The sequence below is a fragment of the Phaethon aethereus genome (assembly GCF_964289735.1).
Source record: "Phaethon aethereus genome assembly, chromosome: 2".
Lineage (NCBI taxonomy): Eukaryota > Metazoa > Chordata > Aves > Phaethontiformes > Phaethontidae > Phaethon > Phaethon aethereus.
In genome coordinates, this window is record NC_138582.1 from 166,994,732 (window position 1) to 167,019,436 (window position 24,705).

At 42.4% G+C, this 24,705-nt stretch overlaps 1 protein-coding gene across 2 annotated transcripts in view; it reads right to left on the minus strand.

Annotated features, from left to right (window-relative positions):
- Window positions 1-24,705, minus strand: part of CRHR2 (corticotropin releasing hormone receptor 2) — a gene marked incomplete at both ends in the record, with an annotated part of 181,638 nt that overhangs the window by 92,855 nt on the left and 64,078 nt on the right. Inside the window, 2 exons of one of the 2 annotated variants that reach the window (XM_082015499.1) lie at window positions 22,907-23,026; window positions 23,170-23,647. In XM_082015499.1, coding sequence (XP_081871625.1) covers window positions 22,907-23,026; window positions 23,170-23,392 — 343 coding nt within the window. Of the gene's footprint in view, window positions 1-22,906; window positions 23,027-23,169; window positions 23,648-24,705 lie in introns of those variants that run through there. The other variant, XM_082015500.1, reaches the window with a different exon arrangement.

Consider the following 24,705-nt stretch of genomic DNA (forward strand, 5'->3'; position numbering starts at 1 on the left):
CTACAAAGAAGTCGATGGAAAGACAAAGTCCCTTCATGCTGGCAGAAAACATTGCACATCTTGCAAATGCTGCACATCCAGTCCTCAACAGTTACATGCACTGCTTTACGTACAGGATGTTAATCTTATGCTGGTGATACAACTCTCCTCCCAGTACAAAAAAAGACAGATCAGCACTCATAATATTCTAGAGACTTCTCAGAGCACTAAAAATGACACTTCTCATTGTTTTAGCTTAGCTCAGTTTTTTCCTCAACATTCACTAGTTTCCAAGCAAGTTCTTCTTACTCTGTAACAATCTGGAATGACATTATTTAGTTTGCTTAAAAGTCATACTGTTGATACCTTTAATTTTTCACTTTCAGGCCATCTTTGTACTTTTTATTTCTGGTTATAATTATTATTCTTTAATTTCTCCAGTCCTGCAAGAGACTGGAGGATGTATACTATAAGTGAATACTATAGCCCAGGTTTCTCTGTGCTTGCTTCCAAGCCATCAGACCCTTGTCCCAGAAAGCTAAAACTCCCCTTCCACTTCTGTGATTGCTTGTTCTAACTAAGAATGAAAGGTGACTATGTTAGTGATAAAGAAAACCTTTCCTTATATTTCATATTTTTTCTTTTTCTGAAGCTGACTATGAAGGTCTTTTCTTTAGTTCTAGAATTGAGGCTTTCAGAACCCCAGTCTATTGGTTTCATCAGCCACAGGTTTATGTACTGCCTTCCTGGGAAAAAACACTGGCTCCAGGGATTCTGAAGAAACACCATCAGCTGGATCCAGACTGAAAAAAAAAACAGTGAAAATGGGGCACGTGTAGGCTTGGGGTTTTCTTGCCTTTTTTGTCTGTTTGTTTTTGTTTTGTTTTGTTTTTTAATCCAGATCAGTCTGCAGAGCCTAATGTTGTTGCCAAAGGACAATATAAACATGAGTGAGGCACTGGGGAAACAAAAGATGGAAAGAAAGAGGTCAGTGGAAAGCAAGGCAGTCTTCTTACCCCAGCACCATCCCTAAACAAATGATGCATCCAGCATGGCCATCAGCCAAGAAATTGAGGTGAAGAAAAATTCTCTAGGTGTTTTATTTAGAGGATAAAAGAGTTGGTGATGCTTCAGCACACATCGGATTCACAGTTTAATACAGATAACTGCACAAAGGACCATAAGGCAGGGTGCTGTAGGAAGCTCCTATCATTCAATAGCTGAATTTGCTTGCTCATTAAATAGTTGCAGATTTCCTGTCATGCTGACATGGAAGATGGGCGCTAAGACTGGTTGTTTACAGTGAGAATGCAAGAAGATGGTTTTTAGAAAACACAATGAGAAATAGAAGAAAAAAGGTGTCTTTAAAGAGATTTACCATTTCCTTTCAACAAAGGGCAGCAAGATCAAGCAAAATACGTTTGAAAGTGCTCATTCACTTCCATTTAGATGAGACTCTCCAATTTAGACGCTTACTACCTTCTTTGGTAACAGACTTTCTCTTATGAAAAGAAACACATTACTGAGAAATTAATACATTACATTTGCTACACTGCGGCTGATTTGGAAACGTGCCATTTCCATTTCAACCACAGAATTAACCCTCCAAGAGCAAATTAAGTATGCACTATTTAACTATTAGGTATTCAAGTGAGGACTGCAAAATTCATGTTTCGTTTGGTAACAAACCATAAAATCCTAAATCCTAAGTTTTCCATGTACAACTGTGTTGTAAAAGAGAAAAAAAAAAAAGAGATGTGTGAATGGGCAGACAAACTGCATTGGACTCCAAAGAATCCAAAGAGCATGAAAAGGTGTCTTAAATTTATAACACTTTTCAAAGCAATACAGCTTTGACTTCATCTGCCAAATAACAATGAGCTACTGACATATATATCAAATGTGAAAAGGTTATATTAGGCTTGTTTTCTTTGACAGATGAATTAAAACATAACTTCTATAATTTTTTTAAGTTAGAGTGAAACTTTGATTGCCTTTGTAGAACAGTGAATTATGTTTTACAGCAATACAACCTTCATGTGCATACCCCAATGTTATAATTGGGGTACAGAAAAGCTACATAATACTGCTGTAAGGTATGTTAGCTTGACAGGTTGAACATACTTTTAAGTTAATATGCACAGGAAAAAAATCTGCAGTGCAACATAAAACCTCTGCACAAATGAGTATCCAAATCCTGAAGCCTCTTCTGTAAGAAAAATAAGCAGTCACTTACAGTTTTCACTGGAAATGTTCATTATGGCCCAATGCCTCAAGAGACTAAGTGCTATTCTATTAAGCTCTAACACTGTGTTTGTTTCCATTTTTAGTCTATGAATTTCATTTTAAAATACCGCAATAGGGAGACCTAGTCTACCTCCAGCTGCTCTATGAGAGTAATACAAAATGGCAGAGACCTTCTGGAAGACCTGCAGTTTTTCCTTCATTAGTGCGTTTGCCACCCCTGAACATATAATTCCACACATGGGTCATACCTTATCTCTAGAAAAGCTAGAAGGAGAGGAATAAAGAAAAGGAACAAAGTTTTTTAAAAAGTAACAAAATGCTGTACAAAGATCCATAGCGCTAAACTCTAATTAGCTGTTCTAGCATCTCAGCCAGTCTGGCGAGGCTGTCTAATTAGCTGTCGCAAACTGCACATAAAGAATTCTTTGAGCTCCCTTTTTTGCTTGTACTGCCATCATGGCTCTAAAAGCCCGTTCAAGTGGTCTTTCCATCTTCAAGCCAAGGTAAAACAGGCTTTCCTCATGTACTTTCTTCTAATCAGTACAGATGTGGAACCTTCTTGGGTTATTATTAACGATGGGCATGTCCAGAGGGTGATTTATTCTATGCATCTTTGTTGACCAGAAATGGAATTGAGATGACAAGCTTAGACTAGCTATCACTCGAGATGGCTAAAATTCAGTGAGATAAATCACACCTTCTGCATATGGTCCAAACAAGAATTTGTTTTGGTTCTTGAGGTTCAGCAAGTACAATGCTACAGTTTTCTAGAATGGAGCCTAGAGGAATTCTAGAGTAAGAAAATCTAAATGGAATTGTACCTTCTTTCAGGAAGGGCACGATATGGGAGGGTCACCTGAGGTGCATACAGAACATGAAGGTGCAGAAGATAAGTTAATAGTTCCCGAATCCAAACTTTGATCCCTCCATGGTTTTAGCAGGAGTAGTGATAAATTAATACCCGCAAAAGAACATTTTGAGTCTTCCAAATTAGATTCTTTCTTCTGAAGTGGCATCTGGAAGTTTTGTACAGCACTGACTTCAGTTACAGAAGCAGAAGCCTCCATCAGAGATCCAGGCCCTCACTGTGCTGTAAGATGTACCCACACAAAATTGAAAACAGCACCTTTCCTAAGTTTCTATGAGCTAAGGTTATGAAGAAACAGTATAAGAAGAAACTGGAGGCAGCGTGCAGGATCCGAGCCAGACAGCGAGAAGACTGCAAACAGCACGATGAAAACACCAGTCACAGATCACAGCTAACAACGAACACGGGTTGTTGCCATTAGCCTCCACCAAACCCACGCAGCATGGAAGAAACCTGCACTGCCGAAGAAGCGATGATCACAGCGAGCACACCAAGGGAAGGATGGCTTTTACGTAAGTGCTCTGGACACTCATACAAAAACCAGGCTCAACCCACCCATAGCAAAATAACAGATTAGGGAGTTCACAGCTTCATTTCACCTGCTGTAACTTACAAAGAGAGATTTGCTGTGTAACTCTTCCCAAATGAAACATTAATGAGTAAAAGACAACTGTCACACAGTTACAACATCCTGGAGTAGTTCCCATTAAAGATTTTTTTAAAGGAAATCATTAGCAAATTTTTTTTTTCTTCTCAGTTATCTGATCTTCATTATATTATGCAAAATGAGGTAATTTGATGCACTACCTTTTAAGTCTTCTCCTCTTAGAATCAAAATCTTTACATAGATAGAAGATTCTTTTTGTAATCACACGAAGCGTTTAGGATAAAATGTCTTTTCCTTTCCTGTGCACAAGAATTTATCTTTGGATCAATCAATAGAAGGTTAGCAGACTTTCTAACGGGAGTACAATGTTAACTAAAACTTGTTCTCATTGTTTTTGAAACATGAAGGAGATGCAGCATCCATCATGTAACAGTTTCATCTGGTCATCATCTGTGAAATTCAGTTAATCGCTATAATCAGCTGTTACACGATTGTACATCCAGAGTATGATAGGAAGAAACATTCAGCTTCAGAGAACTACTTGGGATTTAGTTTAGTCTAAGGAATGAATATGGCTCATTATCTCTGTTTAAATAGATTTACAATGCAGTACACACATACCAATTACTTCAAGTGCCTCTGTTACCTTAGTATTGAAAATTGTTCATGAAAACTCTTCACAGGATGCTTCAGACTGCAGAGGATGCTACTTGCTTACATGTGACCACAGTCAGTTTACAAATCCTCCTTTAAATTTTTCTACCTTCTCCCTTTTTACCACTTACTTTCCACTTCTACATTTTTCCATTCTGAAATACTGTTGCTCATGATCAGTCAAAATAACTGATCTGGGAACTTAAACATGGAGTCACACATACATTTGTAGGATTTTGTGAGCCATATAGTAGGCACTAACACATCCTTAACTGTTGCAAATTTCTCAACAATTCATTCTATAACCAGATGAAACATCTGCATCGACAGAAGTAAGCCGTTCCTGCACTTATACATCAGTGGTAGCGCCTTTAGCAACATGCAGGTGCCTTTAGGAGAGTCCTACTTAGTTAAAGGAAAAAAAATGCTGAAGAGCAAGAGCTTCACCACCTACCCTTTCTAATACCCTGTGAAACAGCAGTGTAAAAAGACAATCTCCCATGTGAAAACGGTGAGGGAAATGGATTCACAAATGCTGCTGAAACAGTGGAAACTTAATTCCCTTATGAACTGTTGAATGGAGAGCAGTTAGTGAATGAAAGCCTGGAGGTGTCATGGTGTAGTTCCTTGGCAATCAGCTGATGGCACCAGACTGTCTGAAAACTGAGTGCCTCATCTTTGGAGCTAAGGTAGAGAAGGCAGAGACATACATTCAGCTTTCACAGCCCTGTGGAATTTTAAGGACTGTGTTAAATAGGACATGATATCAGAAACTCCAGGAAAGTTGAAAATATTTTAGGGGATAATTACTACAGAACAGTGAGTTTGTTTCAATGAAAGAAGATCAATTTTAAAATCCTTTGAAGTAAGACTACCAACCTAGAACTTCAGGTAAAAATAACAAGTTAATTTAGTCTGGTATCTATTTTGGGAAAGGATACGTGCTGCAGGCAGAGAGAATTTCTCCATATGACTTCCCTAAGCTGTTAGAAGATAAAAATGTCTTTCAGTCAGCACACTAAATCCTCATTGTTTTCCGAGACTGAAAACCAGTTAGAGTATTTAGCTATAGACCATGTGTTGAATTTAAAACATTTACACCTGACTTAATATAAAGCCAGAGGTCACCAAAACAGCTATGTGAGAATCATGACTCTGGGGAGTATTTACAGAGAAGTGATGGGAACATAACCAAGCCGAACTGGGCAGTGAGACTGCAGTAGAGTACCCAAGCATTGGCATCTCTGCCTTTCAGTCCTAGAGCATCAGAAACTGCTGGTCGTGCTGTTACAGCTTTGATGTTGTTAGTACTAAGTCATGCTACACTAGGTGCGTCTGTAACAGTCAACAACCTAAATCACATCTCTGACGGCAGAACAGACCTATCCCTTTCCATGGCTCTTCAGAGAAATAACCGACCTCCTTCCATATTCAAGGTAGGATACGCCACTAAAAATTAAGTCAACTTGTCTAGACTGCATAGAAATTTTCATCTCCAAATTCCATTCAAATGCCCCAGTTTATCTTTCTGGAAGCACTTCCCTAGGATAACAGCCGGTGCTCTGTAGCATTCGGTGCCCATAACCATATTTCCAAGCTTTAAGAATTTTAGAAAAAAAAGTCAGAATTCATTTTGCTGTATTTATTTTATAACCTCCTGTGGTGAGTTGACCTTGGGCTGGCTGCCAGGTGCCCACCAGACCTCTCACTCTCTGCCTCTCCTCATCAGGACATGGGGATAAAATAAGATGCAAATCTCATGGGTTGAGACAAAGAAAGTTTAATTTAAAAAGAGCTGAAACTGGGTCTGTCAAGCATGGAGGGAGCCACTGGATTCTCATCACAGAAGCCACTCCTGCAGCCTCCCTGCTATCAAAACCTTGCCACGAAAACCCAGTACTCCTCCTCTTTCCTCTCTCACACTTTCTGCCTTCTAGAGCCTCCTAGTAGTTGCCTGGGGCAGCACATATTTTCCAGAGATTGTTTAGAGCCTACCAAAAAAGATCTGGTCCCTAGGCACCACAACAATGTGAGCAAAATGAAGGTAACTTTTACTGTCGATAATCATCAATAATCTGGTCCATACAGGAAGAAGCAAACAAGTTACTGCAACAAACAAACAACACAAGACGACACACCACAATATTCCAACAAACAAAAAAAACCTCTTGGCTGATCTTGCAAAAGAATGAAATAAATTCTTCTGAAACTGCAAAGCATCGTTTACATTTGCATGCATTCATGAGATTCATCTAAGCGTTCAGGACATTGCTAATACTGGAGCTGAAACCTACTTATTAAAAAACATTTTTGTGCATATATTAGCACTTCCAAAAGCACATAGAAATGTCTCGAGATCTTTTCCCATATCAATGATCTGACTCTTATTTAACTCTTTTATGCAAAGGTTCTCTTGCAAAGCTTCCTGCCAGACCCTTGTAGTCAAAGGCAGGTTTATGTGAACTGTTACTACACAGCACTACTCCTTCATTACAAAATTATATGTATTATGTACAACAAAATTGCATAATCTGTGTAATTAGCTCATCCCAGTCATTGCTGGCAATGGAAATAGCTGTGAAGGCTGAACAGAGGGGAAAGTTAATGGCATCCATTCACGAATAAGGATTGCAGCTGTAAAACTGCCTGGCTCTAGCTGTCTGTCCTGTCCCAGAGCACGGAAAGCTGAGGTGACCATTAACTAAGGCACTCAAAAGACATTGATTTATAGCAAATACCTGCTGTAAACTGCAGCAAAACAGGAGCCGACTCGTAAACAGATTAATGTCTGCGAGGTGGGACCTGGGATGAACAGTTAGAGACAGCATCATCAGCTCCTGCATTAGGCTGTGTCAGACCCACTGATGCTTCAAAGCCCCACAACGCACAGAAAAAAATCACCCTTCCCCATTCCTGGTTTTCCTTACTTTTCTTTTTCCTCTTGTCCCACAACAGCTTTGTTACTCCTCCTACTACTTACTTAAGTATAAGCTCTGATTCTGCACTTTCTTTAACCTGGAGCCAAGTCACTGGTTTCACAACCACTTCATTTCTTACGGGCTGCCCAGGCAAGTCACAACTGCATTTATGGGGCTGATCTCAAACAGGCAATAAGCCTTCGGAGAATCAATACACCATTACTTTGGTTTTAGCACGAAAAGGCAATGTGGAGCCTGATCAAAGGTTGTTTTCTTCTAACATATTTTCTTTCTCACATCATTGTGCAAGAGTCTGAATTCCTCGGCTTCATTTGTGCTGCAATGTTGCATAATCTATTTGAAGTGTAGTTTCAGAAAAAAATATTTGAAAAACTAAATTCAGCTTATGAAAAATGAAGACAATCTCCACTGATAAAGCAGGACAGGTCAATAATTTATATTCCCTGGATCAAGGAATCAGGCAAAATCCACTGGATGGGATATCTGACAACAGAATATGTATTATACTAACAAATGTAGCCTAGGAAACAACTCTGCATTGCAGAGAAGAACACCAAATAGCTGAATAAATGTGATTTTGATAACTAAGCATTTCCTTTGGCACACAGAAAAACTGCAGGTGCTACAGACCAGCAGATCTGTACCAAGGCAATACGGCATGAAAATAAAGAGATACAGATGAGCTGCAAAAAATGTACGGTAAAACACAGAAACATATTGGTAACAGTAGCGATTACTTACATAGATTAAATATCCACACTCATGGATATTTTTGCAACTCTGAAGATGTTAATTACAGTAACTTCAGTTTTCCCAGACCACACAAGGGGATGCTTTCCATTCAGGTCATGTTTTTGTGTTGAGAATAGAAGATTTTTATTGCTGAAAGAGAGTCCTGGAGGCAATGATATTAAGGTATTGAAATACAACTGCCTCCCTAGCACTTTGCACGTCTGAAAGTCTTTGTATGAAAACTCTTATGAAGGACTGCAAAACACAGATTCTGTCCTCAAAACCGTCCTGCTCAACCCCAAAGAAATTCATGACACTGAGGAACAGAGGTGACATTTTACCAGGGAGCTTCTTGCCCTCTAAACCAAAAAAGCAGGAGAGAAGTCATTATAGAGTTGGAAGGCTTCAGGGTTCCTGATTTATTGGAGTTACTTTACATAGAGCAAGACCCAAGGACAGGAGGCTGAAGCAGCTTGCTTGAGGTCAGTTGCAGCGTGTAGGTCCCATTTACTGTGTGTTCTGACAGTTACAAGCTGCATTCGGAGTGAAACTACCCTAGTCCTAGCCCCTTCAAACTGGCACAGCACCAAACGCCGCCTCTTGACTGCAGCAGGGTGCCCCAACAACCCCACGTGTTAGAGATGTCCCAGATGGATCGGCGCAAGCCACGGTCAGGCAAGTCTTTGCATTCACTTTCAAGGCAACATAGTCAGAACCAAAGTGGTTCTAATGTGAGGACGCGGTCCTGTCACATGCCTGCCCATCAACTCAGGGGACAAGAAAGCCAGAGGAGAGGCAGCAAGAAAAAGTCATGAAGGAAACTTGTCTATGAACTTCCCATTGGAGCCTGGAAAGAGAGAAAGTACTTAGGCCAAACATGCTAAAAACCAAGCTCCACATCACCTTTTCATTTACAAGACAGATACGCTGGCTCTGACATATTCTTCTGTTGAGTTTTAAATTGCTCAGAGACACTGGTGGCACTGCTGTCGGTAATTGCATCTGTTATACTACGCTGCATGCCTTGGATGCAGTACAGCATGTATCAGACTTACTCTTTATATCTGGTACTTAACCAGCAATTCCCCTCTCTCACCTGCTATTCTTTGGGATGGCAACTCAGACTTTTGCTTGCTGTCTCACAGCTGGCAGACATTTTGCATGGCACTCAGTTCTTCGCCACAAACGCTTTCTGCATGTCTCCTAATGTTTACCCCACCCTTCTATCAGGGTTCATGACTGCATTCTGAGCCATTCCTCACCCGTGTTCTGTTATGCCATCTTTCCATCTAGCCTCACAACACTTTGTCCTGAATTGTCTAGAAGCTGGTCGCCGCCTCTCACCTCTGCACAACCCACCATGCGACACTGTTGGCTCTTACTCCTGCACAACGGCATTTCTACGTTTTAAATCACCCATCTGCTAAAGTCTTTTGTAGGAACTCCACCCTCATCCATTCCCATAGCGACTTTTAACTCATGTTCTTCTCAGGCACAAGGTCTCTGTCTTCCTGCTCACTTCCACCTCAACCAGTAACCTCCCTTTCCATTCCCAGTCTGCTTGGTTGATGCTCTGCTCCTCCTCTATCCTTTGTTCCTCATACTTCCACTCTTCCTACAACCTTTTGTAATTGCAGAAGAGAGATAAATCAGCAGTGGAAGCCAGTCAGTCCCAGTGAGATGAAAAATCTTTTGAGAGCTGTTCTGCACATTTCCCAGATGGTCTCAGAAAGTGTCACCTTTCAGGTGTGACAGGGCTCCTCCATCAGACATTTAGCTCACTGCTTGGATGCAAGCTCCAGGCTTGTCACGAGAGACACCTGAACCAAGTCAGCGGCGCTCTCTTGTTAGAGTTGAACAGAAGGTTTATTCCTCTTACCCCAAGGCAGAAGAGGATGCGGATACCAAAGTCAGAGTTCAAGATTCTAGCAAGCAGCATGCAACACTCAGTACCTAGACATTTGAAACTTTCAGCACTTACATTGCTTAACTTCATCTCAAGGAAGCTATTTTTATCTGGTCCTTCTACCTTGAGCAGATAGCTTTTCTGAATGAGCCATCAATGAGTCATTGACATTTCAGGATTAAATCAAAGCAATTAGCCCTGCCTTTTCCAGCTGAATTTTATTAAGGTAACATGGCAACTAGACAAAGGTCAGTGCCCTGTGAGTCTCACCTGATTCCCCTAAAAGCAAGCGAAGGATGAACTAAACCAAGCAAAATGGTGCAGAAAAATTACACATTACACTTCAATAGTTATATGGAATCAAAACAAGAGACCGAGACTACTCTTACTCTGTCGCACATCATGTAATAAAAATTCTTTGTATTCTGCTTACAGCTCAAGTGTCCTAGAAACTAAAAACCACCACCACTAAGTGCCATGTCACAGGTGTCCATGAAGAACAAAAGATTGATGGTAGAGACCACCTAAGGATCCATTTGAAATCTGCAGGGATATCACAAAAGCATGGAAATGCTGGTTAGAAGGAGCATTAGAGTTCATCTAGTCCAACTTGCAGTATGTCATGTCACCACACCAGGTTTATTTTCACCAAGCAAAGCTAGGACTTCCTCAGCTCAGCACTCAAAATCACTAGAAACGCTTTGTTTCCAAAAGGAACTGGTAAAAGCGGAGTAAAGTTTTCAAAGCTACACATGAACTTAAGGACTTGGACACATAACTGAAACACAGTGAAATGAGTTTCTTTCCCTGAGATTTCAGAAGTTGAATTTTAGCCCAGGTTTACCAGATGCTGAGTGCACTGTCCTGGTTTCAGCCAGGATAGGGTTAATTTTCTTCACAGAAGCCAGTGTGAGGCTGTGTTTTGGATTTGGGATGAGAAAATGTTGATAACGTGCTGATGTTTTGAGCTGTTGCTGAGTAGTCAAGGACAGTCCAGCTTCTCGTGCTGGGCTGCCAGCAAGAAGGTTGGAGTGCATGGGGAGCTGGGAGGGGACACAGCCAGGACAGCTGACCCAGGCTGGCCAAAGGGATATTCCACACTATATGACATCATGCTCGGTATATAAAGCTGGGACGAAGAAGAAGGAAGGGGTGGAGGGACGTTCGGAGTGATGGCGTCTGTCTTCCCAAGAAACCATTACGTGTGCTGGAGCCCTGCTTCCCTGGAGATGGCTGAACCCCTGCCTGCCCGTGGGGAGTGGGGAATGAATTCCTTGTTTTGCTTTGCTTGCGTGCGTGGCTCTTGCTTTACCTGTTAAACTGTCTTTATCTCAAACCATGAGTTTCCTCACTTTTACCCTTCTGATTCTCTCCCCCGTCCCACCTGGTCACTGCGGGGAACGGGCGAACAGGACTGGGGGTCATGCTTTGAAGGCAGACAGGAGGCATGCAGTTATCTGGCCAGTAGAAGAAGTGATGAGAAAAAATAACAACACAAATTCTCTCGAGGCCCCGTAATTCGGACGAGCATGGTCAGCCGCTCGCCCGTGTGCTGATGTAACCACAGTAACTCAGTCATCGATCTGCAGCTGAGGTCTAACAGAGAACCAGTAAAATAGGAATCTCTAGGAAATACTTTACACCCATTTGCTGAAAAATACAACTATTATTTTTCATCTTTCTAGTTACAGAAGAGCATTTTACGTTCTCCCATGACGTTATAAACTGAAACACACTGCTATGATGCCTGTGCTGTTCTGACACACTCGCCTCTCCGGTTCAGCTCACAGACCCTTCTATTCCCCTCATCGTTCACTGAAGGAATAAAACGAAGTGCTTGTGTGAGAATAAAACTGCTATTATATTCTTGCCAGAATTTATCTTACAGGAGAAATGCACAGTGAATACAAGAGGGATGAAGGAGTTAGGAACACATTAGGATGAAAAAGACAAGGCCAGGCTGAGAATGGGTTTGTAGGTGGATAGGGATGACTTAACTACAAGATAAGACCTTGGTGGTAATCTTTTAGCTCTCCCTCAAGAAAGAACAAGAACAGCAGCAAAACTCAGCATTCGTACTGCTACAGCCTCTCTCCGTCGGACTGGGCAATGCAATGCACCATCATGGCTGTATTTGGATCCATCCCTGTCCTTTTTGAAACTTAGGCTTTGAAACAGAAGGCAGATCCAAATAGTACTTTGTTCCCCCACTTCTCAAACAAAACAAACAAAAAGTCTTCTTATTTTAGTGCTGCAAAGAAGGCTTCCTTAGTCGCAGTCAGCTTTGGCGCAGTGCTGCCAGCTGCAGGGTGGAAATGTTCATTTTTAGAAAGGCCTAATGAGAGGGAGACATTTGTTAAATATTGGCACAGGAATGGGGCAAGTGGCTGAATCTATACATAAGGTTTACGTGAGGTGGGAAATTCAGAAGATCAGATTCAGTGGCCAGAATGAACCAAATGTGGATCTGTGGGAACCTGGCTTCCCTTAGTACCAAGTGTTGACACGGAAGAATGAAAGGTGTTCACTCTACAGAGGTCTTGTGAGCTGGTGGCAGTGTTACCTGGCTCCCACAAGGTCCTACTCAAAAGACAAGTGCATGACTGTGCAAATTCCTGCAACTTCCCACCCCAGATGTCACCATCCACAGCCTGAGGCAGAACAGGAACACAAGCCCTTGAAGAAAAGGGCTTCCCAAGCCAGGGCTCGCTCGCTCTCTGCCTCCAGAGTTCCTGGGACAGAAGAAGCTCCTGCCAGGCAGGAACCTGCTACAGGTTTTCCCTATGGAAGCCTAACACTGTGAGGTCTCTCTGAAGTACCCCTGCTTTTCATCACCGCCATCATCCCCTGTCTTTTACTCTATTGTCTTGGAAAGGAATTGGGTGTCTCTGCTTTATGATACCTAGAAATCCATTTCCCGCAACTAAACACCTGCTGTCCTCACTGGTTTCCAAGCAGAGCTCAGAGCATTTGGTTGGTCAAGTGTATTAAGATCAGCACAGAAACTAGGATCCTTGAAAATACCCTCTGCTTGCAAACTCTGCAATAGCTGCTCTAGTGGAAAAGCAGCAATCAATGTGGCAAGTCTGGAGATTCTGCAAGAAGTAATGGCTGTTCATCATATACTTTGAAATACACAAATGCTGATGTTTCAGGTATTACTGGCATAATTCAGCAATAAGTAAGTTAAATGAAAATTCTTAGCAGTGAGAAAAAGAATCACTAGGAGTTCATATCTAAGTTTAGTTAAAATGTTGATGATGCACTAGCAAAATGATTTCCTATTTTCTTTGTTTTCCTCATTTCCATAACGTATTTTCTGTTTTTCAAGTCTCCATTTGCTCCCTGGCTCACTAAGGAGGATAAGGAACTGCATTAATCCTTCTGTCACTGTATGGTCAGTGCTTTCCAACCACCAGGGGTTTTGGACAATGCAATGGCATTGGGAATGGTTCCTTCTTCTTCTGTTTTCCTAGGGAAAACTCTTCTTGAGATCTGGAGAGGTTTTTCTGTTTTGGTTTTTTTTTTAAAACACTGAGTTTCTCTTCTTATCATTTGCTTCAATGGATTGCTTCTCACTGCGCAAGTCTCATATGGAGCAGCATCTGGTCCTCTGTTATTCCCAGAATGGCAGAGAAAGAAGTCAGCATAAAGCAATCTGAGTTTTATTGATTTGATTAATTTGTCCCAAGAGCTATCAATTACAAACCACGAATAACATCTGAGGGGAATGAAACTGCACTCAGAAAGGAAAATATCTGCTAAAAATCCATTCCCCTCCAATTTCCATGGGAAACCATATTTCTCATCGCCTTCCCAAGGTCCTATGAATGGCTATTCTAATCTGGATGTCAAGTCGTAAGCAATGTTGGGGTTCAAAACTGGGTAAGAGTTTCCCTTTCACAGGACAGCAGACCGCAAGCAAAGTCTTGTGTGACTTTCGGAGTCTGAGAACTTCACTGGGACCAGGACACAGCTTGAAGTACTGTTCTTCCAAGCCACAGAAATTGCAAAGATCCACCATTACATGAACAGCAAAGATACTTCCATGCCTCTGAAGAGAACAGAGGAAAATACAAAGAACCCAAATCCAGTTAATGGACTTACTGATCTGCAGAACACTCTTCAGTATTCACAGCTGAGGAAGGTATTGTCCCACTATTAATACACCTACTTGTTATTCTTGCTAAGCAGGAGCACCTACAGCATCTGTCAGGGACCTGAGGGTCCACAGGGAGGATCTCACCGTACCTGCTAGAGGACAGCACTCAGGCAGGAGAGATCAGGCTGATGCAAAAGGAAGCGGCACAGCAATGAACATGATGTGTACCGGAAGGAGGAATCTCTGTATCATCCAAATGCAGGTTCTTGTTGCCTGCTTAAGCTTCTTCAATGGCGATGCTTCACCCCTGAAAGGTTACATTACGCTCTGCATAGCTCTGCATCTTCTGACATAGCACACACCTTCTTCAGAGCAAAGCTTAGCACTTCCCTTCCTTCAGCCTTTCAGAGCAGTCCTGGCGAAACCATCACCAAACACCTACCTTCAGCCAGTGACCTGCTCTCAAGCAAGTGCTCCACAAAGTCAGGGACAGCAGAACATCCTCCAGAACACCTTCCACCTCCTCCTCCACTGTGTCCTTGTCCCCAGTTCACTTCAGTGAGTCTCTTTTACACCCAGTAGGATGGGGAAGCTGCAGAAGCAGCACTGTGGGTAATTATAGCAGGACAAAGTCCAGGACCACTATTCACACCAGTTTTCTTTCACCCCATCCATCATTTCCACGCACAAGTGACTCGGTGCAGATGCCCGTGGACACTTACTTTACCTGCACTTTAGGTGACACCCTGTGGCAGAGAGGAGGAATTACGGGTGGCCGTTCCTTCAGCGACACTCTCTTAAGGTTTTGTGACAATAAACACAGAGGCTGAAACCCAGTGAGTCGCAGACGGTCTCAAGTGTTCAGCGACTGCAGAGAACGGCCAGATTCCACCTTCCGCAGCAGGGTTTCAGACCTCGTCCTCCCACAACTTGGAGGGACCGAAAATGGGTCATAAGGCACAATAAAACAAGAAATCCCACATCCACAAGAGTTCCCGCACTAGACGTAGCTGAGTGGGATTTTTCCTCTCATTCTGCCATTGCGAGATGAGGATTTCATGCTTTGTCTCCCTCTGTAATGCATTTGATTCTTTCCCTCGCCCGTATGTTCCTGAGCCGTTCCCTCTTCCACTCCTCCCCTGGCCCCAGAAGCGAACGATTTTGCAAGTATCATCTAATTCCTAACTTGTGGGAAGAAACTGAACCTCAGTCCATCTGTTTGCCAGCTGGTAGTTGCTGTCACCTTGCACAACAGCTCACTATCTGATGCAAGTCACAGAGCGGTACACGGTGCAGCCTCCGTAGGGAGGCCCCAGAAGCCTCCAAAAACAACGCGGGCAACCCTTTGTTTGTTGACCCTCCTGAAGGCCACAAGGTTCAGAGCCCTCTCAGAGACCTGTCAGCGCTCTCTTGCTGTGACAAGCCACCTTCCCCAGCAATCCTGGGTGATGACCTCTCTGCCACAAGTTCATGGTCGCCACCCAGAAGGGCGAAGCAAGGGACTGGGCCTCCTGCTACTGCCGTCACGTTGGATTGACTTTGACAGAGGATCAGTTGGGCTTGGCACAGAAAGGCAGCACCGATTTCTGGCTGTGGGAAATGTGTGAAATCTGCCTCAAAAGTCAAGCCTACTTAAGAGAATCCCAATCAGACACAATAGGATCAGAGCAAAGCCACCTTGTAAATTACCAGTGAAAAACAAAAATACTAATCAGTGTTTAATTAGCTGGAGAAAAGGTCCCTGAACATGACTGAAGTAACATTAACAATCTTCTTATTTTACTCCATGCAATTAACTTCTATTCTGTGCTCAATGAAGAAATCACATTTCACAGAATGGTATCAGTAGGAGAAAGATAGATGGGTTATTTTCATTCCTCTTTTTAAATATTGTTTTCAACACTCTTCTTCCAAACTGAAAAATCAGAGCGATCTCTTACCACAAATTATGCTTCAAAATGGAAAGGAAAAAAAAAACCTTGAGGGAAAAAGAGTAATGCCTCTCCCATCTGTGCATGCACTGAAATCAAGAGCCTCCCACTGCTGTATTTGTGAAAGAATTCAACCTGAACTAGCAAGAGAAAACGAATAAAGATGGTTGAAATCTTAATCTGGATACAACACTATTGGAATCAAGCTGACCTAATAAACTGCAGATTTAGTCTCCTCAGAGAGAATCTTTATGAGCTTAAAAATTATGTTTTATCCCCACTCCCAGAATTCCAATTCCAGCCTTCTTTTTCCTCTGCTGTGTGTATTTGGTGTCTCATCTCTCTCCTTCCTTTAACTTCCATGTACTCTTGACTCCTTAGCTGACAAATACTGTGTTGGTCACCCCAGGATGACTAAAACACGGCTTCTGCAAGACTGCAGGCTCTTTTTTTTTTTTTTTTTTTTTTTAATTACAGCCTTTTTGTAGTAAATCCATAATTAAAATTGGCTACAAAACATCTCTTCTTACCCAAAATCTCCTTCTGGACTCTTAAACAGTTCAGTGGAATAAAAGCCTTCTGGACATCTAGCAAGGTTACAAGAGGGACGAGGTGGGAGTAGTTTTAGAGCTTCATAGTACTTTTCTGATTCTGAAAACACACATGCATTGCCTAGCAGAAGGAGAAAGGTGTGTATTTGATATTTGAAACTCTTCTTTCAGAAATCTGTTTAAATATATAAAAAGCCGTTCAATCCAAATGGCAGTGCACCAGAGCTGCGTGGCATCTGCTACCTCTCAGGCTGAGATGCTTCTTCTCACCTTGTCCTTCTCCCCAGCCCACACCTCAGCTGCACCAGCCGTACCGCTAGGAATCACCACTCATGCTTACAGGGCTGTGTGGATGGGCATTTTATTTCTCTCTCTCCAATAAAGATGAAAGGCCACCAGAACATAAAAGGTCTCTGTCTTTTACAAAGGGACTTAGCTTTCAAAAATGCACCCTTTAGAAATCAAACCAGAATAACCTCTCAGGAAAATGTCAGTCATGCTAATGTGATCAAAAGAAGTGCTCAAGACACTAAATACACAAGATAAACACAAATGAAAATGTTAATTGGCCCTCTAGGCTAGCCACTTATAAAAGTGCACATTTCTCTAATTATCAGGACGGGTCCTACCCATATAGTATGAACAAGACTCTGTGATCAATGCTTTCCAAGCAAGGCTCATGTTTTATATGCAAGCTGAAATGACCACTCTGGAAGAACTTTGAAGAATAATTAATCAGAAATAAAAGCAGCAGAGGTTAGATCTTGATAAAAGATTGGCTGTTTAACCTATGAAAATTAGGTCTTTTACTCTTTTAAAAATTAAACCATCTCTTTAATCCCTTTCAAAAGAGGGCGGATGAAAAACAGAAGTGCTATTAATTCACTTCTTCACCCTTCCCTCAGCACACAAAAGATTGTTTGTCTCTGTTCAAGATGAGACAACAAAGAATTGCAGGAATTTTTCTTGCAGTGTGGAGTAAGCCATGTCAACAGGTATGACTGCGATATTTGTGCCAATGGCTCTTCCTCCCGTGTCCATCCATGTGAACAACAGTCTAGTTGTTCTCAACAAGGCAGCTGGTTATAGAGTCACCAAGGAACCACAGAATCATAGAATAACTCAAGTTGGAAGTGACCCATAAGGATCATCAAGTCCAACTCCTTGCTCTTTGCAGGACTACCTAAAACTAAACCAGATGACTAAGAGTGTCATCTAGATGCTCCTTGAACTCTGGTAAGCTTGATGCCTTGACCACTTCCCTGGGGAGCCTGTTTCAGTCACCGACCACCCTTTCAATGAAGAACCTTTTCCTAATCTCCAATCTGAACTTCACCTGATGCAGCTTCATTCCATTTCCTCGTGTCCTGTCGTTGGTCACCAGAGAGAGGAGATCAGCAACTTCCCCTTCCACTTGAGGACCTTGTAGACTGTGATGAGGTCACGCCTCGGCCTTCTCCTCTCCAAGCTGAACAATCCAAGTGACCTCAGATGCATCACATAAGTCTTGCCCTTGAGGCCTTTCACCATCTTGGTCACCCTCCTCTGGACCACTCTAATAGTTTGATGTCCTTCTTATAATTGAGGTGCCCAAAACTGCACACAGTACTCGAGGTGGGGCTGCACCCGTACAGTGTAGAGTGGGACAACCACCTCCCTCGACCGGCTAGCTATGCTCTGCTTGATGCACCCCAGGACACAGAGTACACACCTTCAGAACAAGGAGTAGGCAAGGAGGGATCAAATCCCCACCAGTGCAAGGTTAGCAGTACTTATGTGCCTGTTTTCAGCAGCATGGTCCCTGGAGAAGATGAGGATGCTTTCTGCAATACCCAAAACACTCATCTGAAGTGGCTATCTCAGTCAAAGAGCTTTCCTATACTGAGGGGGGGTTGGGGGGTTGCAGAGAGGGAGTTAGAGCTGTAGAGACCTTTTGTTCAAATGGCACTAGCACTTCTGCGTGGGCTCCTGAACTGATCTGTACGTTTAGGTTGAGCCGAGTAACTCTCTAGGCTTAGAGATATTGATACCCCTGTATTAATTAGAGCTCCACTAACTGGTGTTACAGCTTAGACACTTAAATACTTAAATACACTTGATACCTACATGGAAATACCTAGATTTGTGTGTCTTAATCTGCAAGCTGGAGGCCTTCCAGTGCTTCCAACTCCTGCCTGCAACCAGCACAAACCAAGCTGCCCAGCCCCTGATGGACAGGTCTCACCATAGAACACCCCTCTGCTGCATTGGCTGTTGTAGACAATGTCAAATCAGACAGCTACGGCTACAAGAGTCAACACTTACTGTCCATCAGATGAACATCTAGTCCTGGTTTTCCTCATTGCTCAGGGCATGTTGTAGGAAAAAGAAAGAGCTACAGCAGACATACTTTAGCCTGTAACATGCTGTAAGTAATTACATATAAAACCACGTTTTTGCAAGCAGCAAAAAGTCTCATTACTGCCCATTTGCTGAATTAATCAAGCTTCAGGATATCCTAATAAGTGAATTAATCTGTTTCCTGAAACAAAAATAAAAGCTTCACACTGTCAAAACATAAACAAATCTAGAGGGCAGCAATGATATTGTCATCTTCAGCTAAATATAGATCCTAAGCAGAGACGAGTGCACAGCCACACACTGTACCAACACATACACTTTTCCCCTTTGAGAATAATACATAAGCTTTGCGGCAAAATTGCCGAGTTGTAAGTGGATGGCAACATTTTCAGATCCTTGGTCAAAGAACATTTTGCTTGTATTCACAAACCACACTACAGGGTAACCAGATCTTGATTTGTCAGCTCTACTTTATTTCCCAAATAAAGAGGGGGGAAAAAAAAAAATCACCAAAATAACAAAGTGCTGGAGATGGAAAATACTCACAGACCAAGAGACTTTGTTTTACGAATCCAGCTGAAACTTATCTGAGACTTTCAGCAGTTCCCAAGAGACACACAGAAATACAGACACATGCATAAAATCACCACGGGAATTTTGTGCAGTTACAATGGAAATATTTTACGCAAACAGTTTATTCTGCGGTGGCGAACAGGAGAGAATTTTTCATGCACCAGTTCTTGTTCTTAAGATTTTTGACCCAAATACCCTTTTGTTAAATTTTGGTGGCATATTGCAGGATTTGATAGCATTCCCCAACCAAGTACTCAGAGGTTCCGAGTTGGGCAGAGACAATCAAAGCATGATAGCTGACAAGATGGATACCAAGCCAAGGTAGGTCCATCTAAAGCCTTTGATGAGCTGATATGTGGAGCAACCTACTTGTCACATTTTGTCTTGAATTCCATACACTACGTGCACAGAGACTACAATTGGGTGCAAAAATAGCCCCATGAGTACCAGAACTTGGGCAGTCTGGTTTTTCATGGATCAGCGTTTTGTGCTTGACTGAGTCTGGTATAAGATTATGAAATTTCATACAGTTCGGGCACTTTCAAGTATGGATTTTCTAGTATCTACAGTGCAAAAGCTTTTGTTTATGGGGGATGCTACTGGGTTCATTCCCTCCAGCTGATGAGCTACTTTTATGAAACTGGTAGGAACTTGGAATCTTTGAGGTCTTCATTTCTAAAAGTAAAAAATTACTGAAATCGATCCAAAATTTTATACACGTTAGAATGCAAAAAATACTCCCAGCCATACAAAATTAAACTAAAGATACGCTATCATTCCTAAAAGGTGGCATCTCGCAAAGACGGGATGCATGACAGTATAATAAACAGCCGAGTTACGACCTAGAACTCGATAAGCTGTTCATGAAAGAAGGGCATTGCACAGTGCTTTTTCTAAGCTTGTCTGATTTTGCTCTCAGAAACAATTCAGTACAATATTACACACCATCATTTCTCCCTTTGCTTCATCAAAATGCAAAACAAAACAGGACAAAACTACACTACTTGTCCTAGGTAGACATCTTATGCTGATCCAAGCCATCCTCCAATGAAACCTTAATTTTGCAGCTGGATTATTCACCTTTGAAATTTCCAAGATCCATTCCCTGTTTTTTATCAGTTGTCTGTGCTTATTTTATTAGCTGCACAAGCTGCACAGTCTGGGGTTTTAGCCCATTGAGTCCCACCACAAATGGTCCCCAAACTAACTTGGTGAAATCATGCACGTAAAAGTAATCAGACTGTGTCAGTATTTGGCCTTCCCAAACTTTGGACATGTTCTAAATATACTAGTCACCACATCTTTCGAATCACAAAAGAGATTGCACCTTTGCTTTCGAATATTAACCTGCTGTCCTACTGCTTTCCCAAGCCTTCACCACCAACTACTATTTCCCAAGAAGCTACGTTTTTTACCAGCTTTTACAAGTTGACTCAAATCTCAGTATAGTCCTTCACTTCCTTTTCTACACCACAACTTGGAGGAACTACACATGTGGAAGAGTACAAGATCAACTGAAAGCCACCTACAGTGGCTTCAGTGTACTTTAGCTCTCTATTGCAAGCTACTACATCTGGGCACCAGTATGCACTACCAGTCAGTCCTGCAGACATATATTTTCTCAAAGTGACTACCCACATTTTATGGAGAATGTCTATTTCCCCAGACTATGACAAAATAATGCTTCAGTATTTCAATAACATATTTTCATCAATCTTTAATTTAATTAACATGCCACTGTTTTAAGAGCAATTAATTTAAGAAAATTTATTAGCACTGTAATACAAGCATTAGCCACCATTGAGAAGGAGAGGAGCAGGCAAGAACTTTAAATCGGGTCATTGATGAACTACTGAAAGCATTAACAGTTTATCAAAGTAAAATGAGGCGTTCAAGACTTTTTTCTTCTGTACACAGGAGAAGCATTTAAATTCCCTCCTCTGTGTTTATGTTATAAATAAGAAATCATCCCTCTTTCCTTTTGGAGAAACAAAAATAAGGCAGTGGAAATACCGACATCCTCCACCAAAAAAAGGAAATAGAGAAAAAGAAAAGCCATACTTCTTTGTGGTACCTTTTTGATGGCTGTTCTTTTAGGATCCATTCTGATACAATCGCTGTTACCTGAGCTGCTTTAATTCTCAGAAATTTTCTTCTGATCTCAACTGAGACTGAATTTAGTGGACTATATGCTATAATCAAAGACAGCATAACCCAACCCATTGCATGTTCCTGCCTATTTTATTGCAAAGAGCACAGGTTCAGAGAATATAGGGCTTGAGGATAATCTTGCAGTTCTCTGAGGCAACCTCTTTACTCTGCTCAAAGTCAAGGATGGCAGAAACTGGTCCCTAAGAACAAATCTGGAAAAGGGCTTTGTTTTTCATAGCAAATACACAGAACTTTTGTCTAGTTATCCCACCCTTGACACCTAGAGCTGGGGAAAGAATAAATTCACTTTCAACAAGTTAAAAAATAAGGTCTAAGATGACAGGGTCATTCTTTTAGGGGACCTATTGAGAATGCTAGCCCCACAAAATTAACACTACCTGAAAATTAGCCTACTAACACACAAGCAACAGTTTAGAGTGAAACGTGGAATGAAATGTCCCTACAGTCAAAAACACACTGAGTAGTCTGAAAAAATGAGTGTCAAAGAAGTGGGTACACATATTTGGAACTAATATGTTACAAACTCTTAATGAAAGGTCCAAAGAGTATTGACAGATAAGAAAAAGGAAATGAGTGCCTGGGTCGAACAGCCTGAATAATAAATTTTTAGTGAGTCATCATGATTGTTTACCTCTAAGATGAAAGCATCAGTTCCAAGAAATTTCTAAGGAGCCCCCATACTCCCTCACTTTGAATATTATTTGCCTCATAATATCCTCTGCTGTTTCCCTTGCAGTAAGGATGCAGCTACCCCAGCCTCATAAGGCAGCCGCTGGTGAAGTTACTTAACAGATTCCAGATCCCAGCCTTCTGTTTGTTAGATACAACTTCCAGCCCAGTTTGTCCCCCGGTTCACACAGACAGCCTCTCAAAGGGAGAGTCCTTTCAAACACAGCTCTTAGGTGTTAAGACAAAGCACTTCACAAGTCAAAGGATCTTTAATTATCTAAATGGCTGAATCACTGCTACAAGTACATTCAGCTGTACATACCTACACATGAACAGACACACAAAGCACAGAATACCCTCCTTAGATTGCAGAGGGTATTTTTGCCCAGATCTACCTAAATACACTTAAGCAAAGAGGATTCGATGTCCAAAAGTCTGTGGTTTTGAGAAATCTGCATCATTCCAGGCAGGAATTTCGAATATACAGGCTGGAATGTGGAGGAAATGTTGATTCCTAGGCAAACACTTTTTTTTCCTTTTTTTTTTATTTTATTTTAATGGAAAATATATTTTGGGTGTCCCCAGGCGCTTTCTCAACACCAGGTCTGTGGGAGAAGGAAAGGAGTTTGCACTTACTCGTGGTGTTGTATTTGATCCCATTGAAGAACTCCGGGCAGGGTCTCTCCACTAGTTCCCCCGCAGAGGTTCTGGGCCAGCAGGTCCCGATCTGATCAGTTGTGGCATTGCAGTATGGACCTTTTGTGTTAAAAAAGGAGACAGAAAGGGAAGAAGCAGCAGTTGAGAAAGCACAAAAGCGACACACTTTGCATTACAAAGCAAACCGAATCTCAGCACTTATAAAAGCTTTTCCGAGCCCTGCGCTAGGTAATATTTCCTACCATCAAAGCCCAGGAAAGGAATAGAGGAACTCTCTAAAAAAGTCTCTTGTAAACGATCCAGGAGGCTGCAGTTGACATCAAATTCTTCCAAGATGAACTGAGATATGGTCACATCCATTTTTGCCCCCCCGGGACTGCCGGACTGGATCAGGCTCCTTCCCCCTTTTCTGGATTTTTGGTTTTGTGCCCTCTCCTTTCTTCCTTTCTGGAAACAAATGCACATCAAGCCGCGGACGCCCTGCGCTCCCGCGTGCGCGAGCCTCTCTCCCTCCCAGCGCGCTGACAACTCGCCCGAGCGTCCGCGTCTGGCTGCGCAGCTCAACCCCCCCCCGCTCTTCTTCGCTTTAAAACAGCAGCGCGGAACCAATGGGATCGCTCGGAGCCCGGGGCGAGGGGCTCGCGTCCCTCCGCAGCGCCGCCGGCCGAGCAGCCCTCCGGTGCCGCCTGGTGCTGCCAAGCTCTCGTATCGCTTTCGCTCCCTCCCTCCTCTCACTCGCACACACGCGCACACACGCACACACGCGCGCGCACGCACACACACACACACACACACACACACAGGGACAGTTTTATTGTTAGCTTCAGGGATGAGCACTTTTGCAAAAATCCTGGCTGCGAATTGGAGCCAGGGAGAAGAGGAAAAGCCACCAGATGAATATAACTGCGCCGGCTTTTTGTGAAGCAAAGCAATTCCTGCCTTTACGGTGTGGAGCTGAGGATGAGCAGAGATGCTTGGACAGGGAGGGGGAAGAAGGGACCCAGTCCAGTAGCTGCAGTACGGGATCCTGATCAGGCCTTTAGAAAGAAGAGAAATCATAAAAGCTGGGATGAGGGAGATGGTCTGATAGCAGGGAGGCATCCGAACAAAGGAATCTGGAGTCATGACCCACAGGAGAGGCAGAGAGAAGGGTTGGGAACCCAGCCTGGGTGAAGCAAGGCGGAGGGGAACACACCCTCCAGTCCCTCTGGGACATGCCGGAGAGCAGCTTAGACCTAGGCAGACTTTCTAACTTGATACATTAGGATATGAGGAAATCTGTATGAAAAAGTGGCAAACACTTGCTAAGGAGGATTATCTAGGATCACAGATTCAGAAGGATTTTAGGAAGCAAATCGAAAACTGACTTGTAAAGGAGAAAAGCGAGATAAGTATGTATGCTAGTAGCAGAGGGGAATGCAGAGACTGGAGGCAAGGACAATAAAGAAGCTTTGACAGAAAAAAAGGGATCCAGAAATGAACTCCTGTTTACAGTCTGTGTTCTTTAGAGTGGACACGGTGCTTACACTGAGTTCAAAGCAGCGGTACAGGACTTCCGATAACATGTCTCCCACCCCGCAATGGCCTGGACCTTCCCTTTACTCATATTTAACATCAAAGGGCTTTATGTCTACTCTTCAAGGACCAAAAAAATTGGCCCAAAAATTCGAAAAAATCACTAGGTTAAAAGGGCAAATAAATTAACAGCATGAGAGATGTTAACAAGATTAATAAGATGAGAGAACTAGCCAGGGAGCTATTTTGCTATCTGGGAATCT